Below are 20,374 nucleotides of genomic sequence, written 5' to 3'. Positions count from 1 at the left end.
TCCCTAACAAGTCAGTGCATGTGACCGGCGGACCAGATGTCCGCCGGTCACTCGCGATCGTTCACCGGGAAGGGAGAAAGGCAGGCAGCTAATGTAAACAAGCCGCCTGTCATTCTCCCCTGTGTAAAAATGGAGATCAGACGGTTCTACTATGTTATTCTCAGTTTTTACACTAGAAGCCATGTCCAATCACAGTTTGAAACACGCCCCTAGGACACACTTAACCCCTCCCTCTCCAATACAGTTAACCCCTTCCCTGCCAGTGTCATTTTTACAGTAACAGTGCATATCTATAGCACTGATTACTGCAGTAATGTCACTGGTAACCCCAAAAGTGTCAAAAATGTCAGTCAAGGGTCCGATCTGTCTGCCGCAATGTCGCAGTCCCGCAAAACAAATCGCAGATCGCCGCCATTACGCGTTAAAAAAAAAACAACAAAAATGACAAAAATCTTTCCCTTTGTTAGAAAAACGCGATAACTTTTGCGCAAACCAATCAAAGTACGCTTTTTGTGATTTTTTTTTACCAAACATATGTAGCATAAAACAAATTGGCCGAAAATGTTAAATGTTAAAAAATTTTGATTTTTACATTTTTTTGGGGAATTTCATATAAAAAAATGTGAAAAATAGTGTTATTTTTGCAAAATTGACGCTATTTTGTTGTTTATAGCGCATGATCAAAAAATCGCACAGGTGATCAAATACCACCAAAAGAAAGCTCTGTTTGTGGGAAAAAAAGGACGTCAAATTTCTTTAGGTACAGCGTCGCACGACCGCGCAATTGTCCGTTAAAGTCACGCAGTGCCGAATCGCAAAATAGGCCCTGGTCAGGAAGGGGGTAAAATCTTCCGGGGCTTAAGTGGTTAATAACCTTCTACTAATTCTGCCTTGTTGCAGTAAAATGTAAAATGTGCTTGGTGTGGATAACTGCGCTTTGTACTACTTATGAAATAAAACTAATATATATCTTTTTCTCCATCTCTTTAACCCACATCTTCTTCTCTGCCTGTCTCTTCTCCTCTTCCCTTTCCATTTTTCCATGGCCTACTTTTTCTATACTCCTTTCCCAGGAGCGCTTTCTGTCCTGCTGCCTGTGACTAACTTCAAAGAGTATGAGGCGCACTGAGATGGGACCCCCTCCCACATATAGCTTCCGCCACTCCCTCCAGCCCCCAACCAACTCCATCCCCCGAGTCTTCATTACCAGAAATCATGCCAATTAGTGCTCTATGAGCTTATTCCTCAAACCCGGGGGAGCCTGTGTATAGTGTTCTGGGTATATATTTTATATATATATATATATTTATAATACAACTCCCCACTGCACTCTGTAACAGTAGTTGTCAGAATGGGCCCTCCAAGGCAGGAAAGGGGCCAGATTTCAAGTCTGTTTTTTCCACACGAACAGCCCAAAATTACCTTAATTAACCTGTACTTTGGTCATGCGGTTGATATTTAAAACTATGGCCTAGTTGCAGAGAAGATCTTTTTTAACCGTTTTGTTGAACTATCGCGTAACCCCGGGTTTCCACTGGGGATATTGATATAGGTTTTTAATATCTCTGAAAAGGAGAGAATGTTTGTTTAAACAGGACAGAACCATTTCTCACCAGTGACCCGAGGTGAAGAAATGCCTCTGGCTGGAAGCTTCATAGTGCGGAGATGAGATTAGGCTGGAGCTGTGATTTTAATGCATTATATGCTGTGACTGTTCCTGGCAACTGAATGAAGGATTCAGCAATGTTTTTTACAGATAAGGCACTTACTGTATATAAAGGATGCTGTGGAAGCCATTATTTGTGTACAGTAGAGACAAAGGCTAGCTGTAGACATGACATGAGTGTTCCCCGAGTCCACCATTATTGGCTAGATCAGGCAACAATCTCATGTGTAGCAGTTCTCCAGTTTTGATTGGAGAGGCATGATAATCTTGTCCAATGACTGTTATTTTCATGGCTATTGTTCCACTCCCCCCTCTTCCCTCTTCCATAGTTACATAGTAGGTGAGGTTGAATAAAGACAACAGTCCATCCAGTTCAACCTGTGTAGGTGTGTGTGGCTGCAATCATCTCACATACCCCTGTATGTTCTGATCCTTGAGATGTACGTAATAGTCTTTGAAAGCCACCATACTACCCACAGAAACCACCTCTTGTGGTAGAGAATTCCACAATCTTGTAGCCCTAACCGTAAAGAACCCCCCACGTTGCCTGAGGTTAAAACGCTTCTCCTCTAATCGCATTGTATGCCCCCGAGTCCTCATGCAATCCCTTCGACTGAACAGCTTTTTTTCTAAGCTGAGATCCCCATTGAGATATTTAAAAATTGCTATCATGTCCCCCCCCAGGCGTCTCTTCTCCAGGGAGAATAAATCAAGCGATTGCAGACGCTCTTCATAATTAAGGTCCTCCAATCCCCTAATTAGTTTAGTTGCCCTTCTCTGGACTCTCTCCAGCTCCAACACATCCCTCCTGAGGACTGGCGACCAGAACTGGACAGAATACTCCAGATGCGGTCGGACCAGAGTTTTATAAAGTGGAAGGATTGTAGACTTATCTCTGGAATACATCCCTTTCTTTATGCATGCTAATATTCTGCTGGCCTTGGCAGCTGCCGCTTGACATTGCATGCTGTTGCCTAGTCTATCATCAACCAAGACTCCCAGATCTTTCTCCATTTTTGATTCCCCCAAGGGTTCCCCTCCTAATGTGTATTGTGCTTTTATGTTTCTAGTTCCCAAGTGCAAAACCTTACACTTCTCCACATTAAACCTCATTTGCCAAGTCGTTGCCCACTCCGTTATTTTGTTCCCTCTTCCCTCTTCCCTCTTCCATGGGCATACAACTGAGCATTCTTGTTTATGGCTGCATTTGGTCAAAGAGATCTCTGACAATAGTCAGATCATGCTTCCTCATCCACCAGTCAACCCAGGTCAATGGCCAGCTACATTTTTGTTAGACTTGTAAATTGAATGAGGAATAGGAAGGTGTATCGATGCAAGTTATAAAGTTCTGATGCATTTGTACAGAAATACAATATTGTTTTCCATTTTTCTTTTTTTTGTTGGGGGGCGGCTGAATCAATTTTAGAAGATTGTTGTATCAAGGGCTTAGTTCAAAAATATCACAATTCTCTTGACCATTTCCCAAGTAACCCCATACTGGTTCCAGTGGATGTGCCTATTAGGTGAAAAAGAGGTAGCACATTGGCTTGTTGGTTGGCACTTCTGCCTTACTGAGCATGGGTCCTCAGCCTTCTGAGTAAAAAGTTCCACTGCAAATACCAGCTCAGCTCTACTCGGCCCTGCTTGGCCCGGTTTGCTTTTCCACTGCTGGTACCGCATGGTACGGTGTTGGGACGGTTCGGTACGTTACGGTATGGTTTGCTTTTCCACTAAAGTAGTACTAAAGTTAAGTGGGTGGGATAACAACGGGGTGGGTGGGATTCTCTGACCAATCAGTAGCTAGTAGTGACTGCATGCAAAGGATTGTGGGATATGGTACCGGGTATGGTACCTCTTGGAACCACAATCGAGGTGGTACTGTTTTTGAGAGCCTTACCGTTCGGTTCCATGCAGTAGAAAAGCGCCGCCGTACCGTACCGAACCGTTCCTACACCATACCATGCGGTACCAGCAGTGGAAAAGCACAAAAGCGAGCCGAACCGTTCGGTTCCATGCAGTGGAAAAGCGCCAAAAGAGCCCTAAGTGAGTAATCTGCCAGCATGTTTGTCCAGCAGCTTGATGACCAAAGACTTTAGTATCAAATGTAAAAACAGTATAAAATGTATTATTTTCCATACACAACAGATTTGTAGAAATAATGCTAATATCTCAACCTCTGCGTAACCAGCATACACATGCTGTCCAACGAAACCAGGTACCATGTGAAGGCAATTTGTCTGTAGAATGAATATGTATGAAGGTCCCTGTATTCGATCCATTACTTTCAGTGTGCACATTCTTCCAATTTTGTGGTCTGTTTTGCAGCTTGTATTCACTAATACATAACATCTTACCCAATTTCATTTGTCTTTTATTACAGGTCTGGTGAAATTAGGGATCCACTGTGTTACTTGTCAAAAGGTTGCCATCAAAATTGTCAATCGAGAGAAGCTTAGCGAGTCCGTTTTAATGAAGGTAAATTGAAAGCAAGTATTCCATTAACATTAAACTGTGTTAGATATGTGAAGAAAAATGTCTCTGTATACCTATACAGGGCTTTTTTTCAGTGGGAACGCAGGGGAATGCAGTTCCGGCACCACCAGCACTAAATGTGGCAAGGGATGCTGGAGGGTCTATTATTGCTGGCTTCCGGGGGATCCATAAATGCTGCAGAGGGATCTACTATTGCTGGGGTGGGTCTTATGTTTCTGGAGGGTCAATTATTGTTGGGAGGGATCTACTGTTGGTGGAGATGCTATTGAAGCTGGCTGTTGGGAGTCCATTGTTGCTGGGGTGCATGGTTGCTGCGATGGATCTATTGTTGCTGGGGTGAATCTATTGTTGCTGACTACAGGGGATCTATTTTACTGCTTTCTTGTTATCATTTACAAATTCCATACACATTATGATACTTGGTTTTGTATTCTCTAAAAGGGGTTGTACTGGGAGGTGGGTTGGGGGTAGAACCTAGGTACGGTGCTCAGAGGTGGGTAGAGGGCGGAGGCAAGAGGTGATTTGGAAGGGGGGAGTTCCTGCACCTATTCTCTTTGAAAAAAAATCCCTGCCTATGTATATGTGATACTGATCACGTTTTATCAAATATGCAATGGTAATAGCAATAGCATGCAATGTCAAGCTGCGGCAATTAAAAGCTGGCAGACTATTAGAATACATTTAAAAATGTACTCTAGTGATGAAACAATACCTTTACCACTTTACAAAACCCTAGTTCAGCCCAGGGCAAGGATATTTGTCTACTTAGGTGAAGGTGCATTTTTTTTGTACCCCCCCCCCCCCCCCGTTCCCTCTCCACAACAGCAGTGGTTATTGAGCCTCCCCCCGCATTCCTCGCTTACCGCCATTGGCTATGGGCACCTGGCAGGTGAGGCAAACTAAATCTTCCATGCTGCGTCTGGTCGGAGAGAGGAGGCAGTGTTAGGAAATGGAAGACAGGTTTTTTAACCACTGGAGTCCCAAAGCCATTTTTTACCATCTATTAACATGTTTTAAAAAATCATTTTAGGCCTGAAAATTACTTAAAACCCACAAAAAAAATCATATATTTTCTGAAAGCAGAAACCCTGAAGAATGAAGTTTTTGGTTCCAATTTTTTATGTCACGATAATAGTGCAACGGTTTATGAAACTCAAAATTTCAGTAAAAAACACACTAAAGTTAATTTTTGGGGCACATAAATGCAATTTATTCCCCAATTTTCTGGTAAAATATAAAAGATGAGGCAGTGTCAAGAAAATAGATCCAGCATGTCAAACCCGATTTTATCGATTTTGTGGCCGGAACTCCGCTTTAAGGTGGCGGCCTAAACTGCCTTAAGGTTTCACAGGCCCTGGTTCAGCCTCATCTTGAATATACCGTCCAGTTCTGGTCCCCAGTCCTCAGGAAGGATGTACTGGAACTGGAGAGAGTCCAGAGAAGGGCAACAAATTTAATAAATGGCCTGGAGGACCTCAGTTATGGGGAACGACTACAAGAATTAAATTTATTCTCTCTGGAGAAGAGATGCTTAAGAGGGGATATAATTGCAGTATTTAAATCTTGAAATGCGTTCAATGAAGTTGAATGAGAAGCTGTTCAATCATAAGCTACATAGGGGATTCTTTTAAAACTGTAAGGATGTGGAACTCCCTTCCACAACTGGAAGAGTCAGTGTAGATAAAGTAAAAAAAACTTAGATGTGTTTCTTAGAAAGCACATTTTATAGGCCAGTGTTTCGCAACCTTTTTTGTGTCAAGGCACCCTTTTAAATTATAGGCAATCCTTTAAAACTATAGACAGTCCTTAGGAGCCCCATTCTAAAATGTAAAAACTATTCTAATGGTTTTATATAATGGAGCAACAACCACACACGTAGGATGTACAATGTTAGAGGTGCACACTGCTACTGACTAGTACTCCTTAGTTTCTCTTCTTCCTCAGTTTTTCTCTATCACTCAGCTAAGGTGACCACAAAGTTGATAGAGAGAGACAAGGGAAGGTAGCACAAGGATGCTATACAGGCGACTGACGTCCTCATTATCAACTGATGATGTAATTGGTCATTAGGAGGTTGGCAGCTTGAAGGTGCTAATGATGCACAATGAAAACCTGTGGCTTTGTGTAACTAAAAGGCAGCCTTCATCCATCTGCTGCCTTGTATACGATTTTGAGGGAATTTTTAGGCATTTTGCCAAGGCACCCCTGAAGAAACCTCAAGGCACCCCATGGTGCCTGGACACCCTGGTTGAAAAAGGCTGGTATAGGCATATGGAAAATAATAGTGACATATACACACACACACAGGTTGAACTGGGTGGACTAGTGTCTTTATTCAACCTTACCAATTGTGCAAAACATATGTGGGAGGAGACAGGTGGATATATTTTATGTATTATTTTAAGCGAGGTATATCTATTAAGTAGGATCAAAAACAGGAAAACCTAACAGAGATTTTATTCATCGCTTATTCATTGTCTACAGAACAAAAATTTCTCTGGAGTTTCACACTCATAGGAGTCCATTAACATAAGGTGAGGTGACCATGGATAGACAGGTATCCCCCTAAGAAGGATAAGTGAGGGTATTTCTGCTTATTCTCTAATGACTGTGTTTGACACTTCAAGCAGCTTGCATACTGTACTTTTGATCCATCCATCTACTCCGCTGCCAAATATTGGGTCTGCTTGCATGGAGATGCTCTGATAAGTTGGAAAACTTCTTTGTGTAAGTGTCTCTGACAGCTGGAAGTGGTCATTATTCCCTGCTAGGACAGCAGAATCAGTCCAATTGTCACAAGTGATTCTTAAAATCAAAAGCATTTGTTGTAATAATTGGGACGCCTGTGGCCACCCACAGACTCTTCTGCGTGCAGCGAATAGCTGATACGGGTTATACATCCATCAGGTAACTTTTATTTTATTACATGAGGGCTGTGAATAAAATAAAACCTCCTTCACAGAAATACAGCAGTGAGCTTTCTCATAATACAGATGTAACTCTTTACATAAGAAGTAAAGAAACTGCCCTATAAACAGGTAACTCTTTGCAGCTACTAAATTAAACAATTTTGGGCAAATATTTAGTTTTAAGATTTTATATTTTATATATACTATATATATATATATATATATATATATTTTTTTTTTTTTTACTGTATGTATGATTTTTGTTTTAAAAATAAACATTGAATACATGGCAAGGATTCTAATTAGCCATTGATAGTGAAGCGAAAACCCTGTATTTCTGGGTGTGGGGGAGCATTTTTCTAACTACCCTAGCAAAGGCCAGTATATGCTGCTGACAAAGGGAAGGGGAGAGTAACCATGCTTTAAGACTTAGACTCGGTCCATACTAGCGCGACTTGTCAGGCGACTTGTCAGCCTGACAAGTCGCGCTACCTCGCGGTCCATTAACCGCTACAGGACCCGTTCTAATAGGAGCGACACAAGTCGCTCCGACTTAGAAAAAGGGTCCTGTACTACTTCGGGGCGACCTCGGAGCGACTTGCATAGACTTCCATTATGTGAAGTCCATGCAAGTTGCTCCGAAGTCGTGGTGCATGGCAATGCACAAGTCGCCCCCGAAGTAGTACAGAGTCGTGTCGCCTTAGTGTGAACCGATTCTTACTGTCTCTCATTCAATCTTTGTCTGAAAATAGAAAAAAAAAACACCTTTGTGACTCTTTCCTTTTGTGTGTGTGTCTGTAAATTTCAGCTTCAGCTATTGAGCCCTGTAAACCATAAACTTTTTACAAAATAGGTTGTAGGATGAAATGAGAAAATGTGCAAAAGGAGCTTAGGGCTCCCCTAAAAATATAAAATATTCTTTTTCGATATGGTTTATTTACCCCTGACCTTGATTATTGACAAAATTTGTACAAAAAACTGCATTCCATCATACTTTACAGACTAAGATTCAGGAGGATGAAGCAGCAGGACAATCCACTTAATTCTCTAGATTTTTCTTATGACTCCATGTCATAAGGAAGAGAATGCTCGTCTGCTGAGCCAATGAACTTACCTTGCGAGTAAAGCAACCAATCAATGGGTTTGTTGGATTCTATAGAGGCACACTGGTTAATCTATAAAGCTGCTTGGTTGTAAAGTCCTACTGTAGACTAGTTTCAATTACATTTGTATACAAACGCCCCAGCTTCAGAAAGTGCCAGCTACTTTATTTTTTGCATATTAGTGTATCACGCATAGGAGATATCATTGGCTAGTGAACTGCTCCTGAACGACCAATGATTTGTTGAGCTTTTACTCATGAGTAAACTTTTAATTAATTTTTTTTTGCTTATATGCAATTAGGGATGGAGACTCTGTTGGCCATAAGTCTCATATAAAGTCCCAAACTCCTTTCCCCATGTTTTACTCATGAGTTGACTGACATTGTTGTCTGATGTATGGTGGTGATCAGCTGACAATAATCATACTTGGCATTAGCTTGTATGTTGCGTGTAAAAAGATCAGCACAGAAACGGCTGCTTAATGGTGCTTGATGTAGGAACAGATGGGGGACCAGATACAGGCTGCTGAAACTGGACTTTATGTCATCAGATCTCATATGGTTTCTTGCCAAAGCAGATCATTCTTATGCAAATATAGATCAATATCTAAAAATTAACCTGTCAACAATTCACCCAGTGTGTTTGCATCAATAGTTTCCACTTTGACCTATGCTCGTGAATGGATGACCCCTTCCCCGAGAGATATAAAAAGAAAGACGGAAACAACAAAATCTGTGGATGGAGCTGTGAAATTACATTAAAAATGTTCTTGCTAAATAAGCCCAGAGTTTTAAAAATTGGTTTGATAAACAGGCAGTTGGACTCTGTTCTCTCATTATTAAAAATAGGGGTCAATCACATGGCCATCCAGGGCCATACAACACCCAGATCAGAGTATTTCTGCTGTTGATATGGCCAGGTTTCTGCAGTCAGCTGCAGTCTGTACAAATCAATGACAGGCTGACATTCTGAGGGTTGATTACGTGAATAGGGACAGATGAGTGGTCTTGTAAGCAGACAGTTTGGGGTCGATTTACTAAAACTGAAGAGTGCAAAATCCGGTGCACCTCTGCAAAGAAACCAATCGACTTCCAGATTTTTAAGTCTAAGCTTAACGGAACAAGCTGAAGTTAGAAGCTGATTGGCTACCATGCATAGGTGTACCAGATTTTGCACTCTTCAGTTTTAGTAACTCAACCCCTTTGTGTCCAGGGCTACTCATCTGTCCCTAACTGCAGGTAATAGCTCCATGTGGCATTACATTCAAACTGCTGTGGCAGAGACGTAACTGGAACCTTCATGGCTCTCTGCAGAAGCTGAAAGCCAGTTTCTCCCCCTCCTGCCAGCTTTCAGCTGCTGCAGGGAGAGACACAAACATAGGGCATCATTCCTGTAATTGCTTCTCCCACACAGATTCCCCTCCCTGTTCTGCCTTCCCCTAAATCCCCCCTCCCTTGTGCCCCCCTTTCACTTTACTGCCCCCCCGCAGCGCTGCAGGTTTCCCTGTCCTGTAAAATAACAAATTTAAAAAAAAAAAAAACAACAATTAAACATTGTAATTAAAAAAGTTTAAAATAAAAAAATTTTAAACATTTACAACTTTTAAAGAAAATTAAAAAAACAATTAAAAAGGGCTAATTCACACAGGTTCTCTGTTATGTTTGTGTCCGCTGATAATGATTTTAGTGTATTTTTAGTGAAAATATTGTCTTGACATATTCAGGGGGGGCCCTGCCAGGTAGGCTGTACAGGACCCCGTGATTTCTAACAGCAGCCCTGGACATACGGTTTGAAATATCGAGATCTGGAAACTGTCATTTTTTTTTTTAAAAAGTCACATTTTCTTTTCTTAACCCCCTTCATGTCTAAACAAACACTTCGAATTATGGTCAAAATTCGACTCATTTACAAAGTTTAACCTCTTTGGGTTGGGAGTTTAGTAAGCCGTAAAAGGTCAGTCCACACAAAATGATACCACATTTTTTTGGTAGAAGCTGAGATGCTGCTTACTACCTCTTCTTCTATCTTGTTCTACCATCTCTATTAAGATGAAAATCCTCCACGGCCATCTACTCCACTGTGAATGGTCTCTGCTGCCTCTTCTTCAAATTTAGTCCAATGTCACTGTCCCTACTTCTTCCTTTCCCATCCCATTATACCATCACTAGTTATCCACTGCCCTCATTCCCATCCTGATCTACCCTTATTGATCCTTCACTGCCTTCATTCCCATCCTGATCTACCATCATTGATCCTTCACTGCCTTCATTCCCATCCTGATCTACCATCACTAGTTCTCCACTGCCTTCATTCCCATCCTGATCTACCCTTATTGATCCTTCACGGCCTTCATTCCCATCCTGATCTACCATCATTGATCCTTCACTGCCTTCATTCCCATCATGATCTACCATTACTAGTTCTCCACTGCCTTCATTCCCATCCTGATCTACCCTTATTGATCCTTCACGGCCTTCATTCCCATCCTGATCTACCATCATTGATCCTTCACTGCCTTCATTCCCATCCTGATCTACCATCACTAGTTCTCCACTGCCTTCATTCCCATCCTGATCTACCCTTATTGATCCTTCACTGCCTTCATTCCCATCCTGATCTACCATCACTAGTTCTCCACTGCCTTCATTCCCATCCTGATCTACCATCATTGATCCTTCACTGCCTTCATTCCCATCCTGATCTACCATCACTAGTTCTCCACTGCCTTCATTCCCATCCTGATCTACCATCATTGATCCTTCACTGCCTTCATTCCCATCCTGATCTACCATCATTGATCCTTCACTGCCTTCATTCCCATCCTGATCTACCATCACTAGTTCTCCACTGCCTTCATTCCCATCCTGATCTACCATCATTGATCCTTCACTGCCTTCATTCCCATCCTGATCTACCATCATTGATCCTTCACTGCCTTCATTCCCATCCTGATCTACCATCATTGATCCTTCACTGCCTCCATTCCCATCCTGATCTACCATCACTAGTTCTCCACTGCCTTCATTCCCATCCTGATCTACCCTTATTGATCCTTCACTGCCTCCATTCCCATTGATCTACTTTTGAAGCTCCACTGCCTCCATTCCTATCCCGATTTACCATCACTAGTTTTGGTATTCTTTTTCAATCTAACTTTTTACTTCACCATCAATGAGCCTGGCTGCCATGTCTCCCATCCTGCTCCTTCTTCTATGATGACTGCTGCCTCCTCTGTCATCCAGTTCCACTGTCACCTGAAGCACAGCCATTTTCACTGCTACTATGTTCACAGTCTATACAGGCTCCAATGCTTCCTGTTACGTTGACACAGTGCAAACCCCCCCCCCCCCCCCTCCCAACTTTCAGAAGATCAAATAAAAAGACATCAAGGTGGAATAGGTGAACTGTGCTGCTGTTTGGGGATTGAAGAATACAGGATGATCTCAGTCACCAGGCAACATATGTTATCACACCCCCCTCCCCCCCCCCAATCCCTTTTATTTTACAGCTTTCACATTATGTTTGCTGTTTTTACTGTGCCATTGAATCCTGGCAATGTATACCAAGGTATTGTACCATATTGGAATATTACCAACCAAGTGAATTACAGCATTTATACAGTATTGTACACATTCTAATACCACTCTATGTTTGACACCACCTAATACCACCTTATTTTAGATTGGTTTAGACCCCAATGTCCCTTGTTCTATTACTCATATACTGTAAATACATATATTTCTACCAGGGACCAAGGACCCTTCATCCTCTGAGTCACTATGTGCCAGGTTGGTAATATTCCCTTCTTTTATTGTACACACTGCTTTAGACTCAAAGAAAAAAGCCATTCTATTTTACATTAACAATACTAGTATGATTCATATATATACTACATAAGTGTTCATTTGTCTATATGTGTCTATTGCATGTGAGTCACTTACCACTATGTTGTTCCATTAGAGAACATAACATAAACTTGGATTTCTACCTTCCTTTGACAGTTTGATTTTGATTGAAGTACACATTAAACATAGAAAATCAATAATCAATTTACAAATCAGGTAGGTTCGGGACCATAGCTTATCAGAGATTTAAAGTAAAAAGAAAAATGTATTTTCAGTGAGTTAATACTTTAAGTTACTGTATTTTTTAGCTTAACTTACAGCTAAATCTCAAATGTGTGCCCCCTATACTTCTGTATAAAATTCTCAAACATAGGAAATCTAAAAATGCAACACAGACCCACTCCCCATCACCAATTCTCAGCTACGTCCATTTTCCCCTGGGCATCCATGCTGCAGTTTGAAGGCCTGATTACAGGCTCTATAGAGATGAATGGGAGAACTGGACTGATCATGAAACCTGTAGCAAACACTCCTGATGGAAAGTACTAGCACAGTTCCACATCAACGTCACTGACCAGAGATAGTGGTATGAGACCAGTGGACCGTTTACTTTTTAGCTGTCTGCAGGGGGTGTTTTTTCTTCCAACCACCAAATGAAGGGGGCACTTCTCCCTCTCACCTCTAGTGTAAGAGGACATTTGTCCCACTGACCCCAGCGTCACAGTCATTCTTCCCACTGACCACCACTGTATTGGGCATTATTCCAAATGACCACCACTGTATTGGGCATTCTTCCCACTGACCAGCATTGTAAGGCGGAGTTCTTCCTATAGGCCAACAACGTAAGGGGCAATTCTCCCACTGACCTTGAATGTAAGGGGTATTTTTCCCTCTGACCACCAATGAAAGGGCATTCTTCCCACTGACCACCAATAAAATGCCTTTCTTCTGAATGACCACCAATGTAAGGGGCATTCTTCCCACTGATCACCAATGTAAAGGACATTCTTTCCACTTACCATCAAGGTAAGGAGCATTCTTTCCACTAATCACCAATGTAAGAAAGCCCTATTCCCACTGACTATCAATGTTAGGGACATTCCTCCAACTGACCACCATTAGAAAGGTCCTAGACAGTCACCCCTAATATAAGGAGGACCATTTCCACTATCCACCAAGGTTACGGACCTTCTTCCCACTGACTACCAATGGAAAGGGCAATCTTGTTTACTCACCACCAATGTAAAATTGATTTTTTTCAACTAATCGCTAATTTAAAGAGCATCCTTACCACTGACCACCAATGTAAGGGTTATTCTTATCAGAGTCCACCAATGTAAGGAGGCCTATTTTCCACTAACCACCCTAGTAAGGGAGTACTTGCCCACTGAATGCCAAAGTAAGAGGGAACTGCTACTTTGACTGTATGGATTTATTTACTATTATTCTTTTCATTCTTTGATTATTGCTGAAAAATGGCATATAGATCAGAGATTGTAAAAATGATCCACTGTGGGTGTCAGTGGATCAGTGGTGTATACTGTACATACACCAGGTTCTTTGTTATTGTATTTATTATTTTATCTTCATCTTACCGTTCATGCTAATGTACCATGAGATGTAGATATAATACATTTTAGCATGTGTTCCCTGAGACATGAAAATTATTTTTAGGGTTCTTCCATGGTAACAAAAACATTAGTTAAGGCTGCTTTAAAATAATGTGTCCTTTGCCTTTCATTGACATACAGAAGTCAGATATGAGCTATCTTAGACCTTAACAACAGCTGTTCAGACTCTCAGGAAAACAAGTGTGTTACTTGGATCTTTGTGCATGTTGGTCAAAGACAAATGCCCTTCTGTGCCCCTTTATTGAAAAGACCTTGTATGTACAAGTAATCTACTTACCTTACATCACTTAGGTAATCGCCAATTTTGTACTTTTTGTAACATTTTTTTATTTTTTATTATTATTTTTGTCAATAGAAAATACATTCAAAAATTGTTATATAACAGTCCCAAAGACACTGTAATACAGCTCTGTATACATCATTAAATGACTGTATAGCTATGGGTACGGTGTGGAACAGTGCTTTAATAAGCTGTATGATTGCCCTCTAACCTAAGGGGACATAGTTGTAGATTACGTGCTACCCCTTTGGCACAGATAGGTCATTAAAAATCCTTGTTCTATTAAACAAAAGGTGAAGGTGACACGCTGGCTTTGTACGTGACTGGATGAGGAGTTAGGCAGCAGATGTCCAATATAGCAGTCAAGTTTAATGGTATTGGGGTGGGGAGCAGATGGTGCCAAGGGGTGTGAAAGGCAGGTGTTGCTGCATTAACTCCCTGACTTCCAGATCCTTACAATGACGCTACCCATTAATCACCAGCAGGGCCTTCCTCCCCCTCCTGATCCTCCTGAGCCTTATATGAGTCCTACAGAGAAATAATAACAAATGCTTTGTATGGGGAGCTTTCCAAGCAATGCTCTCTGAATACTATAGGTATATAACCTTTACCAGACATCGAAGGTGATTTTGGATGAATAGAACAGACTCCTCCCTGGGAGAATCTATATAAATGGTGATAATGATAACTCAACCTAACAATTTGGTGTTTGCAATCTTTATTTTTTAATTTTAAACCTGAAATGGAAAATGGATCATGACGTTCTAGTTTTTCCTGAAGATACAATTGAGATGGTGATATATACTGTGATATTTAAAAACAGAATTCGTCAAAGGGAAATTCTTTTTCTGCTTTTTTTTCCAGAGGAATATATGAATAAAATAAGTTTTAAGGTGAACTCCAATTAGATATAAAACATGAATTAATGCAGTTATATATTAAAAAAAATAAATAAAAGTTTTAATCCAAAGCAAACACATTTTTTTTTTATTTCCATATAGTGTGGAAGGGTTAAAACTCCGGGCAGGTTCTTACTGCTGTCTGTGCCTCCTCTAGAGAGATTCAGTCTTTATTTCTTCTTGTGATCATTGTCACCAAGGAATACAAAATAGGCAAAATCTACATTTTTTAGTAAGTCAGCAGAGGAAGAATAGAGAAAGAATCTTCTAATAAGTAAGCATGTTTCCGTGACAGTTTTCTAAGAGGGGATTTCCTTCAATTTGGAGTGATTTCTTCTTACTTCCTGTTATGTCTACAGGACAGGAAGTGAAGATAGAACTCCCCAGTGGGACACAGGAACCCCTGATATCAGCCTTCCATAATACTCTATACAGAAGCATTTAGTCTAAAGCCTCGTACACACGCGTCGAAAATCGGCAGGGAATTTTCGTCCGACGACCGATCCGCCGATTTTCGGCTTGTTAGTATGATGCTTCCGACAACTGACTCCGACTTTTCGGCCGAAAAAAATCTGGTGTGCAGGCTATAAAATTTTTGTCTGCCGTCAAAACACGGCCGATTTTCGTGCAGTCAGTACAGATTTTCGACAGGGAAAAATCTAATGAGCAAGTCTGGGCATGCTCAGTGAAGAAAGAACAAAAAGAAAGCAAACCAACACATGACATCACTTCTGAAGTAGAATTTTGTTGGGCGAGAAAATTCGTGTGCAGTCTAGGCACATTCCAACCAACAAAACACAACTCTGGACAAAAGATGGACGATCGGTCGGCCAATAATCGTTGCGTGTGTACGGGGCTTAAGACTGGAAGTACCAGAACTAGGAGCCAATCAGATTTTACAGCAGTGCACATGTTCTGGCAGTGAACATGATGACATAGGGGAGAGGGCAGAGTGAGCGAAGGCGACCTTAGCAGTGTGCTTTTTCTCCTTCGTTGCCCAATCAGCATGCTTGGAGTTGGAGGTTTGTGGATTTAGATCAGCTTTAAATGCATTTCCAAAATATGCCCCTTGCTAACCAACTGCACCACAAAGCTACTAATCCACTTTTTATCGGCCTTGACTCCTGCAACTCCCTACTTACTGGTCTACCTTTACACAGGCAATCCCGCCTTCCATCTATCAGGAATGCTTTTGCCAGACTTATCCACCTTGCTAGTGTCTGCCACCTCTGTCTGCCAATTTCTCTACGGGCTTCTGATTGCCCAACAATTAACGTGCAAATTATTACCAATGACACACAAAGCCATCCACATCTCTGTCCTGAGCTACATCACCAACGTCATCTCAGAATATCAAACAAAGGCCTTCTTTGCTCAGCCCAGGACCTTCTGTCCTCTATCTGCCTCGTTAACTCCTCCCATGCTCACTTCCAGAACGTCTTCTCCCATCCTCTGGAACTCCCTACCCCAGTCTGTCTGGCTGTCTTCTACTCTGTTTTTCTAGGTGGTCCCTGAAAATGTATCTCTTCGGGTAAGCCTATCCTGCCTTCACCTAACAACTGCATTTTTTTTTTTCTCGAACAACTCATCCACCCAGAGTTATTACCTTTTTCATCACTTACCCTTTTCCTTTGGATTGTAAGCTCACAGAGAGGGTCCTACTAACCCTCTTGTTTTGAATTGTAATATAATTGTAATATACCTGTAGTGCTTTCCTTTATTTTGTAAAGCAGTGACCAAACGCCGGATGCTATATAAATTCTGTATAATATAATAATAACTTTTATACACAACTATATATACATTTTAACTGTGTGCGGGGAGTTCCTTTTTTTTTTATTTTTACCTGCACTCAAAACCCATCTTCACTTTTCTTTGCCTTTCTGTATATGAACCAAAATGCTTGCTTCTGTTGCACGTAGCGTCCTGGTAGTTTTTAGGAAAAAAAACAAATTGTGGATTGCATTGCGTGGACATATGAAATGAAAGTCTGGCTATCTGGCATACACCATGCAGCAATGTTGCTCTGTTTGCTTAGCCAAAATATTTTGCTAACCAGTCCAAATTTAATTTGTATTAAAATAGCCTTCAATACTGGCACATTCAAGCATGCAAGGCCTCATTTATGAAAATGAATGATCTCAGTCTATGTTCATCCACAATCATCGGGCTCTTCTCTTTCTTTATCCCATATATCCAATTGGTTGGTGTTAGGGGACAAAGGCTCAGACAGTTCTGCTCTCAATTTGGTAAATGAGGATCACTGACGTTATACAGTTTAGAATTATTTATTTAGGTATATCTGCAGATTTGGCTTTTGCTATAGGGAAATGCAGGGTTTCCCTTTTTAGCTGATGCAGTTTATGCTACTAAAACCAGAAACACAGGTAGAGGACAAGGGTAGCTGTGCTTGGGAAAAAAAAAACTCTTTGGCTTGTAGGGAAGGCTGTCAGTGCTTACTGCCTAAAAGCCTAAGCCTAAGTGTATGTAACCTTTAACAATTGTAGCATGTTTGTCTTGTAAATATGAGGTTAAAAACAAAGAGATAGGGATACTCATGACATCACTGACTTAATATGGCCACATGGCAATATTAGAAAAATGATGTTATCGTAAGAATGCCATGTTGTCATTTTAGGTCAATGATGTCATGAGCATCCATGCCCCTTTGTTATTTGCAGGTGTGGGTTGGGGAATCTCCTATGCACAGCCCATTGGACTAGCAGGTCCAGCTCATCCCTACTGATAAGCTCTTGTCCTCCATGCCTTTGATGCACTGTTAGCAGGTAAATTGTTCTGAGGACTTCATGACCTCACTCATCTCTGTTATGGGCCAGAGGATGGGGAGGTTCCAGTATCCCTTATCTGTTTTTGTTGTCCTAATACAGTAAAGTTAGTGGGTTCTTTCATACTAGGACAAGAAGTGTTCTAATAGCAGAATCACCAGGTGAAAATAAAGGGGAATAAAAATCTAGAAAAAAAGAGAAAATGTGCAGCAACAACATCGAAGGACTGGTAAGCGGCAATATATAAAATTTTAGTTTTTTAGAGTTATGCTGAGTATACTTATACTGAAAGTCATCCAGTTGAGCAGAAACCAACCGACTTTCGGTATCTGTGTACTGCTGTTTGTTCAACAGAAGCGGGTCTAATGACTGGGTTTGGTTAAACGGTCATGCAGGAAAAACCAGCATTCAATCATCTGGGTGTCCTGTTGGGGTGGGGGGAGGAGGGAGACCCCCTATCAGAATACAATAGCTTTGTGGGAGAAATCCCTGCATACACTTCATTTATGTTGGAGCAGGGATCTGTTTTTTTTTTTTTTCGTTCAACCAGCTGGTTAGGCGAAAAACACCCAACATGTATACTCTGCTTTAAATATTCTTTAATCCACAGTCCTGCAATCTTTCTCCTTGTCTGTCTTGGTTATAGCCACTGTTCCCCCAAAGTTACACCACTTTTTGGTTTCCATTTGGTTTTGTTATTTCCCCTCTGTAATGGATCAACCAGCACCCCGACCAGGCACCTCCGTTGACAGATGCTCCAAGTGCTTCCCGAGGGCTCCAAGCACTCCACCAGACAATGTAACTACTTCAGACCCCACGAACCGCTGCAGCTTGGTTAGGGTCTCGCTGTCTCCTACCCACCCTGGACCTACGACAACGCTCCAGGTTCCCGTGGGTGAACCTCTCTTTCCCCAGAGAGTGCAGCAGAACAAGCTCTTACACAAGTTCTTATAAGAGCTTAGTGATTATCCAAGGGAGTATTGAAGACCATAGCAATCCCTTGCAGCATATTCCCCCAATAAGAGACAGGACTCTAGAACAACTTTATTTGAAGAAGAAACAGACTTATATACAGTTTTCACCCACAAGGTTACCGCCTAGGTGGACTTTGTTGAAGACTGGACAAGACATTCACAATCCAATAGGAACAGAGTTTTACACTCTCATACAGTGTACACAAAAATATACAAATACAGAGGGGTGTGATCTGAATCTCACATCAAAGTGGTGTGCTTCCATCCCAAAATTCATACAGAAAACAAGCCACGGAAGTGACCAAAATAGCCCGGGGGTACTTTAAATGAGGCACCACACTTATGTTTGTAAAGGCAAAGTGAAAGTCCATGTTGTAAATTAAAACAATTTTATTGTACAAATAACAGGAGCTGTATCCATATATTGACCCATAAAACATGTTAGACTGATCCAATAAAGCAATGAAAGATTGCCAATCTAAACATGCACATGAAAATCATAAAAACAATGCATCTTGGTATACTCTACGCATTTCGCAAAATATGATTTGCTTCTTCAGGAGTGGATGCATGTCATGCGTCTAGAAAGTAAGACAGTAGTATAAGTATTGTATATACATTATTTTGTAAATATATAGACTATATCAATATCAAGGGTATAGAGTCCATGATTGGACAATAAACTAACAAAGCTCTATACTCACAGGATCAGTCTGCTCAGAACAAATATTGGACAGTGTCCAAAAATTGTTTTACTTTACAACATGGACTTTTACTTTGCCTTTACAAACATAAGTGTGGTGCCTAATTTAAAGTCCCCCAGGGCTATTTTGGTCACTTCGGTGGCTTGTTTTCTGCAAAAATATACAATGTGGGACAATCCCCCCTCCCCCTTAGCATCCAATCCACATACCTATATACATCCCATAATAAGTTTCTCTTAAGGCAGTCAGACAGAACATTGTGAGGTCATTAACACATAACAATGAGACAGGGCAATCCACATTCCCTCCCAATACACAAACAAAAGAAAAACCTGTCTGACATTGAAAGATATGTAATATACACAGCATTTAGGAAGTACAGATTTCATGGCAAATGGGAATAGATCTTTATATTCCTATTTGGAGATATTGCTGGCAAATATGACCATCCCATCTGAAGCAATTCAAACCATTAATTATCTGTTTTTAACTTCCAGTGACGGTGAATACTGTCACACCCTCTTGTTGATATCATCACATACAATGCAAGACCAAAGGCCACCATTGCTCCAGCATTGCATGTGATGACGTAGGAGTGCCCTACCCATTCAGTGCTGGAAAGTGAAGAAACAGATCGTGTGTGTCCGCTGGAAATCAGCTGTGCTAGCTATTTCCATGTATAAGATCTTCCCCCCCCCCCCCCCCCCCAAAAACAAGCATTATTGTCTACATCAGCTGGAAAGATTGGTATTGTTATTTGTGTTATTTATTCCTAAATTTTACTTTTTGACATGGGCATTTATTGTGGCAATACTTCACCACCTGGTGAAATTATAGGGCTGTATAGGCACGATGGACTCCTAGATATGGAATTCCACTGTACACCTCTATTGGTAATGCTATTATAGTCAAACCATGGTAAAGGCTTGTGATTTACTGCTGATGTGTTTCTGATGCTTTTTTGAAGCCTCTGGGACGCAGAGTTTAAACTTTGGATTGCATTGCCTGGAGCAGTGTTCACATTTATTGTTATTTTTGCAATACATCAAACTACCTCTCTAGAAAAGGCATCATGACCAATTAT

The 20,374-nt window shown here is 41.1% G+C and overlaps 1 protein-coding gene across 4 annotated transcripts in view; it reads left to right on the top strand.

Annotated features, from left to right (window-relative positions):
* BRSK2 (BR serine/threonine kinase 2) overlaps positions 1 to 20,374 on the top strand; it is a 260,786-nt gene that overhangs the window by 125,961 nt on the left and 114,451 nt on the right. For all 4 annotated transcript variants that reach the window (XM_082270214.1, XM_082270215.1, XM_082270213.1 and 1 more), the window contains exon 2: positions 4,047 to 4,141. In XM_082270214.1, the coding sequence (XP_082126340.1) occupies positions 4,047 to 4,141 (95 nt within the window). The remainder of the gene's footprint in view (positions 1 to 4,046; positions 4,142 to 20,374) is intronic.

This window comes from Pelophylax lessonae (assembly GCF_965119305.1).
Source record: "Pelophylax lessonae genome assembly, chromosome: 10".
NCBI lineage: Eukaryota > Metazoa > Chordata > Amphibia > Anura > Ranidae > Pelophylax > Pelophylax lessonae.
This window is presented reverse-complemented; position numbering and strand designations above follow the sequence as displayed.